The 13,410-nt window shown below is 46.3% G+C and overlaps 1 protein-coding gene across 5 annotated transcripts in view; it reads right to left on the reverse strand.

Annotated features, from left to right (window-relative positions):
* Positions 1–11,963, reverse strand: part of METTL9 (methyltransferase like 9) — a 49,369-nt gene extending 37,406 nt beyond the window's left edge. For 3 of the 5 annotated variants that reach the window (XR_004967368.1, XR_004967367.1, XM_036307969.1), the window contains exon 1: positions 7,952–8,301. Coding sequence is in view for 3 of the 5 variants with exons in the window: in XM_036307969.1 (XP_036163862.1) it covers positions 7,952–8,113 (162 nt within the window). In the remaining 2 variants the exon portion in view is untranslated. Of the gene's footprint in view, positions 1–7,951; positions 8,302–11,903 lie in introns of those variants that run through there. The other 2 variants (XM_036307970.1, XM_036307968.1) reach the window with 2 other exon arrangements.
* Between the last annotated feature and the right edge of the window lie 1,447 nt (positions 11,964–13,410).

The raw sequence follows: 13,410 nt of genomic DNA on the forward strand, positions 1-13,410 counted from the left end.
CTCCTTCAAAGTGTAGAAATGCAATTTTCCTATAAAACTATATTTGGCCGGAACCGGTTTGGCTCAGTGGATAGAGCGTCGGCCTGCGGACTGAAAGGTCCCAGGTTCGATTCCGGTCAAGGGCAGGTACGTGGGTTGCGGGCACATCCCCAGTAGGAGATGTGCAGGAGGCAGCTGATCGATGTTTCTCTCTATCGCTCTCCCTTCCTCTCTGTAAAAAAATCAATAAAATATATTTAAAAAAAAAACAACAACTATATTTGCTTATCAGACTGAGGGATAGTTAAAAATTTTTCTGAAATTATTTTTTGGAGTTCCTCAACTGGTCAAACATGAGCTGTATAATATAATGGTCTTTTATTCCGAAATATAAAGGATTTGAGCACATTAGAACTAGAAAATTCTTTTTAAAGAACAACTTCCTGATTTTTGGTAATGTGGTATAATAAAAAATAAGTACTTAGTCTTTAGCCCTGGTTCCAGGCAGAGCCCCTAAAACTCTTGAGTGCTAAGAGCAACTTCTGAAAGCTAATGAGATGGAGTGTGGAACTTTCAGCCCAGCCCCCAACCTCCAGGAAGGGGCAGGGGCTAGAGCAGGGGTGGGCAAACTTTTTGACTCGAGGGCCACAATGGGTTCTTAAACTGGACCGGAGGGCCGGAACAAAAGCATGGATGGAGTGTTTGTGTGAACTAATATAAATTCAAAGTAAACATCATTACATAAAAGGGTACGGTCTTTTTTTTTTTTTAGTTTTATTCATTTCAAACGGGCGGTAATTTGCCCACGGCTGGGCTAGAGACTGAGTTCAATCACCAAAGGCCAATGACTTAAATCACACCTAATTATGAAACTTCCACTAATGTCCCAACAACAGGGTTTGGGAACCTGTGCTGCTGAACACACTGGTGAGCTGGGAGGGTGGTGTGCAGGGAGCGGGCGTGGACTCTGCCCTCCCCAGCCCTCCCCAGCCCTGCTGTCTCCTGTTTGGCTGTTCCTGAGTTGTACCCTTTTAATAAACCAGTAAACATAAGTCAAGTTTTTCCTTAAACTCCATGGGAGTCTTTCTAGCAAATTACCTAACCTGGGGGACCCCAGAATTCGTACTTGAGTGGACCGTGACGGTGGGCAGCACCCAAGGTGAGGGCAATCTGTGAGGGGACGCGAGCTCCAGTCACTAATGTCAGAACAGGGCTCACCTGCAGGGCATCCCATTGATGTCAGAGAACTGGAGAATTGGTCGGTGACAGAAAAAAAGACACCACAGGTAAGAATTTTTCCCGACATCACACTGGATAAAGGCCAGCACCCAGAGCAGTTGTCCCACCCTGTTTAACAAACTGCAAACACTGCAGCTGGTATTTCTGCATAACTTCCCCATCCACCCAGAGGGCCACAGAAGTCAGGCCACTTCCTATTGAGAAGGCAGCCTGTTTCCCAGGTTTCCCAGGCGGGGCATCATGGAACAGACCAGGGTGCAGCACCCAACTCCACCATCGCGCAACTGTGCTCTTGAGCAAGTCTGTAAAGTAGGAGTGTGCCACCTGCCTCCCAGGGTTGTCAGGATTAGAGGGGATAATGCACGTAAAGTGCCCGGTACACAACAGAAGGCAGCAACTAGATTTCCTTCCCTTTCCTGTCCAAGGCCCGAAAAATCCGGTCAGAGGAGAACTAAAGTTCAAGGGGATGCCTCAAATCACAGTCATTGGTCTGGGCATGTAGCCATTCTCAAAGCAGTAAGTAACCAAAGACCTGAGGTATTCAAAGCCACTAAAAACCATCAGGAAGGCTCCACTGATAGGGTCCTTGAACACAAAATCTTTTCTACTACAAGGATAGCCAGATCAAGTCCAATGACATTGCCCTTGACAATTAAGGACTCAAAAATCACATTCTACATTTTTGCAATATAAACCAGTGCACACATTTCATCATTGACACCTTCGTGCATCTAAACACAGCACAGGCAGCCCTTGGCCGGTGTGGCTCAGTAGATTGGGCGTTGTCCCGTGCACCAAGCGGTCACTGGTTCGATTCCCCTTCAAAGTACATGCCCAGGTTTCGTGCTCATTCCCCTGGCGGGCTGTGTACAGGGGACAACTGATAGGTGTTTTTTTCTCACATTGATGTTTCTTTCTCTCTCTCTCTCTCTCTCTTCCTCTCTCTGTAAAATCAATAAAACCATAATAAAATAAATAAATACAGCACAGTCATAAACAGTCAAACATTCATTATTTTTTTACTAATGCTACAAACCAACCCAAGGCACCCACATATTCATTCAGGGGAACAATTTACACCGATTAGATTAAGCTGCTTCAGCTTTGCTTTCATAAATAATTGTCAATTACTCATTTCAGATAGTCACTGTTAGTATTTTATAATCCTCAGATGTGAACAAAACTTCTGGGTCTAAAGAACAGTCTTTTGCTGGAAGTTGCCATCCTTGTTTAACTCACAACCTTCAGCTAGTGTTTTTGGGGCAGTGTCTACACAGAGTTGGCTTTGCAGGTCTCCTAGGGCATTTTATATGCCCTGTATGGCCCTTGGTATATGCAGCAGGAGAGAAATCCCAGTGTTCCAGGAAACCGAAGCAAACACTTGTTTAGGGTTTCAGCACAGGTTATTGGGAAGGAAATAACCTCTTTTCAAAATCTCTTTGGTGTTCAGCTGCAAGGCCCCCAGGCTCTAGAAGTCAGCACAGAGGACAGGGGTCCGCCAGCGTCGCTCTGGCTAGCTGGTGACTGCCCTGAGCATTACCTTGTGCCTGACTTCAGTCCACCTCCACCGGTAAATGGAGAGCTAGGTTTCCGACTCTATCCTTTAGCACAACCTCTGACCTCTGGCTGTCATGTCCAAGTATTTTTCCATTTAGGAAAAAACCCCAAATCATACCAATTCTATCTTGAATCCATCATCACTTATATAGCAAAGTTCTGAGCTTATATAAAGGTGAAAACATAAAGTAAGTCAAACATACACATACTTGCAATTTTAGGTTACACCTTAATAATTGCAGATATTGGATGTTGTTTGTGCTTGTAAAAAACCATACAGCATGTCATCTGGAGAAATTCTCTTGGCTTTGGCTCTGGGAGTTCTATAATAATTCTCTTTTCACTCCATCAATTAAGAAGCTATTGAGCCGGGGGGGAGGTTGGGGGTTAATGGGGGGGATGAGGACACATTTGTAATGCCTTAACTAATAATAAATAAAAAAAAAAGAAGAAGCTATTGAGCCCTAGCTGGTTTGGCTCCATGGATAGACCGTCAGCCTGCAGACTAAGGATCCCAGGTTCGATTCTGGTCAAGGGCACATGCTGGGGTTGCGGGCTTGATCCCCTGTGGGGGGCATGCAAAAGGCAGCCGATCAATAATTCTTTCTCATCATTAATGTTTCTATCTCTCTCCCTCTCCCTTCCTCTCTGAAATTATATATATATATATATATGCTATTGAATGACTGTTATTTCCAAAACCTAGTTGGTGGGGCGTAAGGGTCCTTTCAAGTGTCAACAGGTCTATAACATTTTCATTAACTTCAAGTACCAGATGCAATACATAGAAAAGATCAGATCCCAAGTTTCTGTTGTCATTTGTTTTTAAAGCCCCAAGTCTGCCAATACAGAAAAGTGATATAACTAGTTTTTCCCCAAGAAGTCAATCTATCTGCCTTGCAACCTGTAATTAAGACTGTTCTGATTAAGGAAGCTGAAATTTTTCTCTGGGAAAACTCTCTTTTCTGTAAAGGACCAAACAGTAAATATTTTGAACTTGCAGGTCACAAAGCAGCAACTAGTACTCTGCTGTTGCAGACTGCAAGCACTCACAGACAAGAGGTAAATAAATGTGGTGGCTCTGTTCCCACAAACCTTACTTGTGGACACTAAAATGTGAATTTCATATAAGAAATTTTCATGTTACAAAATATTGTCTTTTTTGCAACCACTTAAAAATATAATTTGCTTCACAGGCTGTACAAAAAAGTAAGTGAGCCTAGTTTGGCCCACAAGCCATAGCCTTGCTCTGAGGTAAGTCAGTCCTTGCTTCTCGCTTGCCCAAAGCGAAACATAATCTTGGTTTTGAAGCAAGCACACCAAACCAAGTTACTAAAATGGTGCTGCTACTGTCGTTTCAGAGCTGCTTTGGCTCATCTCTCTAATAACTAAATAGCAACTGCTAATGACTAAACATTGCCCAAGTGTCCAAGTGGTAGAGGATTCTTTTAACCATAGAACCCTCCATCATAATTTCTTAACCATAAGGAAAATGGTCTAAGTATGGTCCAATTAAATCCATAACCCTACTTGCGTGCAACTCCAAAATAATCAGATGTGAGTGGCTATGGAACCCACACACACAAATGAACATCAGAAGGCCTGGTGTAAAACTATTAATTTCAAGGGGGTAAAAAACACTAGTAAAGTTACTTCACAAGCAACACGGTTTATAAAGTAAATCCAAGATCCTGGAATATGGGGGACTTGGGGGGGAAGGGGGTAAGTTTACAGTTGTTTATGTGGAAAATAATACAATAAATAATAATACAAAAATAAACTTTCATGTCCTCACAACTATAAACCCAATTTTGCCTATTGCACTTTACCTCACTGTGGTTTCTATACCCACGTTTCTTTTGCTCATTTTAACCTTATTCATGGACATTTTCATAATGTAGCTGTATAATTTCAAAATAATGTCAAGATTGATTATTCTAAGGAAAAGAGCTAATCTCCCCCTAAATATACAGAAGACACCAGATCAAGTCTTCACCTTGGAGAAATTAGCTGCCAAACTGTTAGGGGAACTGGTTACAACAAACATACACACATGCACACTAACACACATGCACACGTGAGCATCTGAGAAGCATAACGACAAAAGTGAAGTATCTGAAACCAATATTCGTTTTCCTTAGAACCTGACACAGTAAACAGCATGGAAGGACCTGGGGAGTAGTATGCTGAGTGAAATGAGCCAGTCAGAGAAAGACAAATATCACATGATCTCACCTACATGTGAAATCCAATGAACAAAATAAACTTACAAACAAAATAGGTCAGAGATATGGACTCATGGGATAGACTGACAGATCTCAGAGGCAAGGAGGGTGGAGGTGGGGGGCAGAAAGAAATTAACCAAAAAATGTATATGCCCAGCCCTTGGACACAGATAATAATGCAGTGGAGGACTGGGGTGGGGCCAGGGCCGGGTGGAGGAGGGCAAAGGGGGAAAAATGGGGAACATCTGTAATACTGTCAACAAAAATTTTTTAAAAAATTTTTAAAGGTACACCACTAAAAAGGCTATGTTCTGAGGCTGTATCTATGGCTATAATTCTACCCAGATTCCATAAAAATCAAAGAATTCAAAACAACAATGAGGTACCATCTCACACCTGTCAGAATGGCTATCATCAACAAATCCATGTAATAGAATCAGGGACATAGAAAGGGAATGGACTGACTATTCTTGGGGGCGGGGGCGCGGAAAGGGGTGTGGGGGTGAGGGAAGAGATTGGACAATAATCGTGCACCTATGGATGAGGACAGTGGGTGGGGAGTGAGGGCGGAGGGTGGGGTGGGAACTGGGTGGAGGGGAGTTATGGTGGGAAAAAAGAGTAACTAATGTAATAATCTGAACAATAAAGATTTAATTGAAAAAAAAACACAAATCCACAAACGACAAGTGCTGGAGCGGATGCGGAGAAAAAAGAACACTCATGCACTGCTGGTGGGAATGCAGACTGGTGTAGCCACTGTGGAAGACAGTATGGAGTTTCCTCAAAAAACTGAAAACGGAACTCCCATTTGACCCTGTGATCTCACTTCTAGGAATATATCCCAAGAAACCAGAAACACCAATCAGAAAGGATATATGCACCCCTATGTTCATAGCAGCACAATTCACCATAGCTAAGATCTGGAAACAGCCTAAGTGCCCACCAGTAGATGAATGGATTAGAAAACTGTGGTACATCTACACTATGGAATACTATGCTGCTGTAATAAAGAAGGAACTCTTACCATTTGCAACGGCATGGATGGAACTGGAGAGCATTATGCTAAGTGAAATAAGCCAGTCAATGAAGGAAACACACCACATGATCTCACTCACTCATGGATAATAAAGACCATGATAAACTTATGAACAAAAATAGATACAGAGGCAGAGCTGCCTCGAACAAACTGTCCAACTACAGCGGGAAAGCCGGGGATGGTTGAGGGGCGGCAGGGGGGGGAGGGGGGGTGTAAGAGATCAACCGAAGGACTTGTATGCATGCATATAAGCATAACCAATGGACATAAGACACTGGGGGGTAGGGGAGGCCGAGGGATTGTTAAGGGCGGGGAAAAAAAAAGGAGACATATGTAATACTCTTTGTAATACTTTAAGCAATAAAACAATAAAAAAAAAAACAATAAAAAAAATCAAAGAACTGAAAGGTTTTCGTTTTTTAAAATCCATCCAATTTTATGAGCACCGAAGGCATCAAGCATGCTGTAGAGGCAGCAGGACAAGGGTTAGAACAAACACCTGCAGCTGAGAGACTCGCTCACCCATACGGGCATTTCATCAGAAATACGCTGCCTTTTTGCCCTAGCCAGGCATTATTCAACCAGCTGCTGAAAACGACATTTCTAATTCATCATTTTACACCATGATCTGTGTTCCAGATGGAGATGGGACATTTTGGTAAGTTTACATTATCACTACAGGACGCCAGAGTTATCTAAAAATGACTAGCTATGTGAGTCATTAATTCACAGCAAAGAATGTGGTTTTACAACTTATCACCTACTAGCTTTATGTTCACTCCTAACAATACCATAGGAGTGATTACCTAACAAATTGCAATAGCTGTGGGATTACCCTCCCCAAGAAATATGGGAATATATTATTTCCTTTAAAAGTAGAAAAAGGGCCATTATAACTATTTGTTAATTAAGAACTAAATGCTATTTTTCTAAATGAATTGTTTTACCTCCTTAGATAATTCTTTGCTTTCATTAAAATGCATGAAATCGACCTGAGTGTAAACTCGCTGCACCCCTTGGCATAATAAGAAACACAACAGAGGAAAATGAGAAATCTGTGAAAATGATGTGACACAAAATGGGGAGTAAGTCGTTTCTGCTTTCCCGAGTGGAAAGCAAGCTAGACAAGCCCACACCCTGGCTGAGTTCAAAAGCCTGTTTTCAATGAATGCAAACTGCAAACGACATCGCGGTCAAACAGGAGCTCACCCCTGACTCTGAGCTGACCTGCACCGACTTCTGCAAGTGGCACCAACGAAGCTAATGAAGAGGACGCCGCCGGCCCGGCCGGCCCGCTGCAGGCACAACTCTCAGCTTCACCCGCCCAGGTCTGGGGAAAGCCCTGCGCGACAGCCGGCACCGCGGCCTCACGCCTTCCCGCCCAGACACGGAGTTCGGAGCAGACGTCGCTTGGGTGGGAGGAAGGCTGGGGGGCGGGCGCGAGGGCCGTCAAACACGCGTTTGAGCGCTTCGGGCAAATGTCACCAGGTCAGCCCACCCCGGGGAGCTGAGGGGCTGGCGACACACGGTGACATCCCTCCACGGCCCTTTGTACGATCGGAGGTTCACCCGACAGAGAGGGGCGACTGCGGGGTACGGAGTGTCCCGGGCGTGGCTGCTGCTCCTCCCTCGGGCCCGGGCCAGGCGGTGCCCCACGCCGAGCGCCGAGGCGGCCGAGCGTCGGCGGCCCCCGCCCGGGCGCGGGAACAATGCGGGTCCGGGGCGCCAGGCTCGGCCCCTCGGCGGGGATACCGGAGGCCTCCGCAGGCGCGCAGGTAACAAAAGGCGCCGTGGGCCCCGGCCGAGGGCCCGGCGGGGAAACTTTCCGAGGCGCCGAGGCCGCCGCCCGGTACAATGGCCGCGGAGCGCGCGAAGGCCGGGCCGCCACGCCCCCGCCCAGCCGGCCGGCCCGTACCTGGTGGTTCTCCTTCCTGCCGCCCGCCGGCCCGCCCGGGCCGCTCGTCATGTTCACGTAGAGCGAGCGGGTGAGCGGGCTCCGCAGCGTCCACATCCTCCGCACCAGCCACACGGCCGCCAGGCTCAGGCTCAGGCACAGCCAGCCCGCCAGCAGTCTCATCGGGGGCCGCGCGCTCGCTCCTCTCACCGCCGGCGCCGCGGCGAGGAGCAGGACTCGCCGCCGCCTCCGGCCACCGCCGCCGCCCGGGCTCGAGCCATCGAGCCCAACTTGCCCATCCAGCCCCTGCAGGGCCGAGGCGGGTGGGCGGGGCGGGCCGCGCGCAGCCTCCCGCCGCCCCTGCCTTTCCGCCGCGGAACGCCGCTGCCGCCGGCACGCGTTTCCAGCCGGAGCACGGACGAGCGGGCGCGCTCCTTCCGCCCAATCAGCGGGCCAGGCGGCCGGGAGGCGGGACCGCGAGCGCTCCTTCTTCCGGAGTGCGCCCTCGCCCAGCTTGGCCGGTACTCCCCGTCATGGCGGAGGTGGGTTTAGTTTCTTCGGCAGGTGCGCTCCCTTCCGAAGGCGGTGGCTAAAGCCTCCAGGCCCTTCCGGGGTGGTGGCCGCAGGATTCCTGGCCTTCCCTCGCCGTAGTGGTTGTCTCTGGGCCGGAATTTCACCTGGGTGTGCACACTGGCCAGGCCTGAGGGGCGTCGCACCTCCCGGACACTCAGACCAAGGCCTTGGCGACCGGCACTGCCAGGTCTTCGCTGTTCCTGGCTCAGCTGCGTGGCTTCCTATTCACATTCAGAACCTACGACGACGACGAGCTAGGCCCGCACCCAAAGGCGTCCACCCTTTGCCGGGACTGCAAATCAGACAGGAATTTGAGGAGAAACGATACCACCTCGCCCGGTCCCTGAGCCAGGCTGGTTGCTACTGGTTGCCAAGAGGCATCAATGAAAGCTCTGGCTCTGTTGAAGCTGCTGCAGCTGGGGCACCTGCAAGCCGCGTTTGGGCGTATTGATGACCCTGTCCAAGAATGAAGACCCGCCCGTAGCAGCACAATTTACAATATTACAACAACTAAGATTTGTAAACAGCCTAAGTGCCCATCAGCAGATGAGTGGATTAAAAACTGTGGTACATCGACACAATGGAATACTATGCTGCTGTAAAAAAGAAGGAACTCTTACATTTGCAACAGCATGGATGGACCTGGAGAGCATTATGCTAAGCAAACTAAGCCAGTCAGAGAAAGAGAAATATCACATGATCTCACTCGTATGTGGGATATAATGAACAACATAAATTGGTGAACAAAAACAGATCCAGAGGAAAAAAATATTTTAGAATATAATAGGAGTAATCCTGTTATTTGCAGATTTTTAATATTTCCTACAACTTGTGATATTAATGTTAGTACAGTTTTGGTAGTAATTATATTTAAAATCTTTTCTTGAAATATTAATGTTTATTGCATATAACATTTTAAATCGTTTTTCTTGAAATATTAACGTTTATTGCATGTAACATTGTATTTCAAATCATTTTTCTTGAAATATTAATTTTTTTGCATGGAAATGGCTATTTTGTATATACACTCTGGTAATAGATTTATTATGTATATTGTAAAAAGTCAAATGAAATAAAGAAAAAAAGAAAGCCATTGGAGGGCTTAAATACAGGGCAAAAAGAAATATAAAAAAGACAAAATAAATGAACAAACAAAGCAGAAACAAACTCATAGATACAGAGAACAGATTGTTGGCAGCCAGATGAAAGGGATGGGGAGCTGGGGGAAAACAGTGAAAGGAGTAAGTCAAATTCGCAGTTATAAAATAGGGATATAAAGCACAGCATAGAGGATATAGTCAGTAATATTGTCATAATGTTATTACAATATTGAATTATCAGAGGATCGATCACTTTATCCTATATAATAAAAGGGTAATATGCAAACTGACCCTAACAGCAGAATGACTGGGAATGACTAGTCACTATGACACACACTGACCACGAGGGGGCAGACGCTCAATGCAGGAGCTGCCCCCTGGTGGTCAATGAGCTCCCACAGGGGGAGCTCTGCTCAGCCACAAGTGGTGATGGTGGGAGCCTCTCCTGCCTCCTCAGCAGCGCTAAGGATGTCCAACTGCAGCTTAGGCCTGCTCCCTGCTGGCAAGTGGACATCCCCCGAGGGCTGCCGGGCTGCCAGAGGGATGTCTGACTGACAGCTTGGGCCCAATCCCCCAGGGAGCGGGCCTAAGCCAGCAGGTGGACATCCTCTGAGGGGTCCCAGACTGCAAAAGGGCACAGGCCGGGCTGAGAGACACCCCCCCCCCCCCCCCCCGCACTGAGTACACAAATTTTTGTGCACCAGGCCTCTAGTAAGTTAGATAAATGTCTATGCTGTATATCTAAAACTACTAATATTGCATGTCAACTAATTGAAAAAATGTCATTTTAATTTTAAAAAGTCAAACATGTTTAACAAGTTTAAAAAATCACTGCAAGGGACACTTTAACATGTACGGGAATAGAATGTGAATTGTGTCTCAATAAAAGGAGAAATGCAGTAATAGAAAAAAAAATAAGAAAAGAACAAAGACCCCAAGTGAGAGTCCCGGGCTGCAACCAACAGCCGGAAGATGGCACAACTCTCACCGGGCACTGAGCTCTGGGAGCACACTACCCGGATGTTTCTTTGGTCATTTATAGCCCGGGAGGCCTAGCAACGTTTCAAAACTGAAGGGTTGCACTGTGTTCCTGTATCTGAAGTTCCTGCTGCAACTAAATACAACCAAGCTGCAACTAAGGGGTAACGCAGTTCATGGGTTCCCTAACTTCCTAGATTTGTTTAGAAAATGCGGTTAATTTAACCGCACTGGAAATAATGTACATACATTTTATCTTCGTTCAAAAGAAATTAGCCTGTTAACTCCAGTGTTGCACTTCAAAAGCTGTTATTTATGAAACAAAGTTGTTCTTTACCCACAAACATTTTTATTAGCTTCTAAGAATCTCAGGTTGGCACCTTTCGCCAACAGGCATCTTGTTGCCAAACGTGACATAGACAATATCAACAACAACAAAGAAGAGTGGGGCAGGACCGGGAAGGTACTTCGTGTTCTCTCTTTCCAGCGTACTCCCTGAGTGCTTCCTGCCAAAACCCCGGGACCTGCATCTTACTAAATCTAGTTCAGACCTCTAGTGGTCCTGGCCCAAATCATCAAAAGGGAACTATAGTGGCCCTAGCCAGTTTGGCTCAGTGGATAGAGCGTTGGCCTGCAGACTGAAGGGTCCCAGGTTTGATTCTGGTCAAGGGCACATGCCCAGGCTGCAGGCTTGATCCCCCGTAGGGGGAATGCAGGAGGCAGCTGATCTATGATTCTCTCTCATCACTGATGTTTCAATCTCTCCCTCTCCCTTTCTCTCTCTTTGAAATCAATAAAAATTTTCAAAAGGAACTATAGTAGTAAGTCCAAATAACTCAGTTTATTTACCACGTCACCTCTCCCTCCTGTCTCCTGGGATTAATGTCAGATACAGCAACTTTGTGCCCCAAGCAAAATAAAAACCTTTAAAGGAGGTGGATTGGGGAGGTGGGCGAAAGTAGCAAGAGTATATAAAATTACATATTTCATTTCTAAAAACAAAGGAAACAAATAAGCTTGTCCCTCATCTATAAGCCTGATGAACGGCAGCTCAGAGACTGCAAAATGTGTCCCATGAACAAGAACAACTAGATGGCTGCTGTGGTCTGAAGGATTGGAGGTCAGCTGACTGCCACAGCCCAGCATCTCAAAAGAAGCAGATTTTCACTTCATACCTGAGCAACGGGTCTGGAAAATTACTCGCTCACCCAGTATAATGCTCTATAATACTCACAAAACACTCAAGCACATGTTATGCACACTTAGCAAGCACAGGGAGAAACCAAAGCACAGTGATCAAATGAGCAAATTCAATGGCAGACCTTTTCATAGCGCTTGGCATCCCAGCCCGTGGTCCTTTGCTCCATCTGAGAAGTCTCGCTCGCTCTCCTCAGAGAGCCTCCTGCATTACAAATGAAGAGGAAGGGGGAACAGCAAGAGTAAATATGCTAAGCAGAAGTTGAGATTGCCCTCCGGAACTGCCCCCTTCCTTCATCTGCCAGAACTAGACTGTCACTACTGCATATTAAAGCCTAATTCTCCAGCATGGAGAGGGGAAGAGGCACAGATAACACACAAAAACAAATATGAGCCAATATCCTTGCTAATATGGCTTCGAAATGCAGGCAGTGATATTCCAAAGACTAAGTGCCACCCTCTGTGCTGAACTCTGCCTAGCTTGGGTCACAGCACTGCACAGGCCCCAAATCTTGACTGGATCACTTTCCCATCTAGAGTTCTAGGTGAGGGGCTTTTTGTTGTAATTGTTCCTACCAGCTACAAATTATGGCATTTTCATGTTTTCTTTTCAAACACAAAGTAAAGTGTAAAGAGAACCCATAGGGAGAGAGACCTGGATCTCTAGAAGGCAAAAATCATGCCAGTCACTGTTGGTCGTTGGCATCTCCCTGAAGAATTAACAATCTAAAAAGAACTCAAAGGCTGAATTGGCCCCGGTGAGGTTGAAACGGCCTATGTGAGGCTGAGATGGCCCCAGTGAGTCTGGGACAGCCCCAGTGAGGCTGAGATGGCCCTGGTGAGGCTGGGACGGCCCCGGTGAGGTCGAGACAGCCCCGGTGAGGCTGGGACGGCCCTGGTGAGGCTGAAACGGCCCCGGTGAGGTTGAATCAGCCCCGATGAGGTTGAAACTGCCCCTGTGAGGTTGAGGCAGCCCCTGTGAGGCTGAGACAGCCCCAGTGAGGCTGGGACGGCCCCTGTGAGGCTGAGATGGCCCCTGTGAGACTGAGATGGCCCCTGGGAAGCTGAGAAAAATACCACATGAACTCACTCATTTATGGATAATAAGGACCATTATAGGCTGATGAACAAAAATGGATACAAAGGCAGAGCAGCATTGAGCAGACTGTCAAACTACAGTGGGAAGCCTGGGGAGGGTTGAGGAAGGTAGGAGATCAACCAAAGGACTTGTATGCATGCATATGAGAATAACCAATGGACACAAGACACTGGGGGGTGGGGCAAGCCGGGGGAATGTCAAGGGGGGCGGGGGGGAGGAGACATGTGTAATACTCTTTGTAATACTTTAAGAAATAAAAATAAATAAAATAAATAAAAACCATGATAATATTATGAAGACTAAAAAAAAAAAGAAAATAATCACATGTTTTCATGGACTTAGATTTTTTATGCTTCGTAACAATGTTGTAGAGTATCAGAGAAAGGAGCAAGTTTTCCTCAATATATTCAGTAGATGTGTCCAATGGTTATTAAACGATGACTGCCTGTAAAAAATAAAATCAGTAAATGTGTTCAGCAATTTTTTAAGTTAGTAAATGTAGAGGATTCTTATCTAGACTTGATTGATGTAAT

The sequence above is a fragment of the Myotis myotis genome, unplaced genomic scaffold (genome assembly GCF_014108235.1).
Source record: "Myotis myotis isolate mMyoMyo1 unplaced genomic scaffold, mMyoMyo1.p scaffold_m19_p_5, whole genome shotgun sequence".
NCBI classification, from domain to species: Eukaryota; Metazoa; Chordata; class Mammalia; order Chiroptera; family Vespertilionidae; genus Myotis; species Myotis myotis.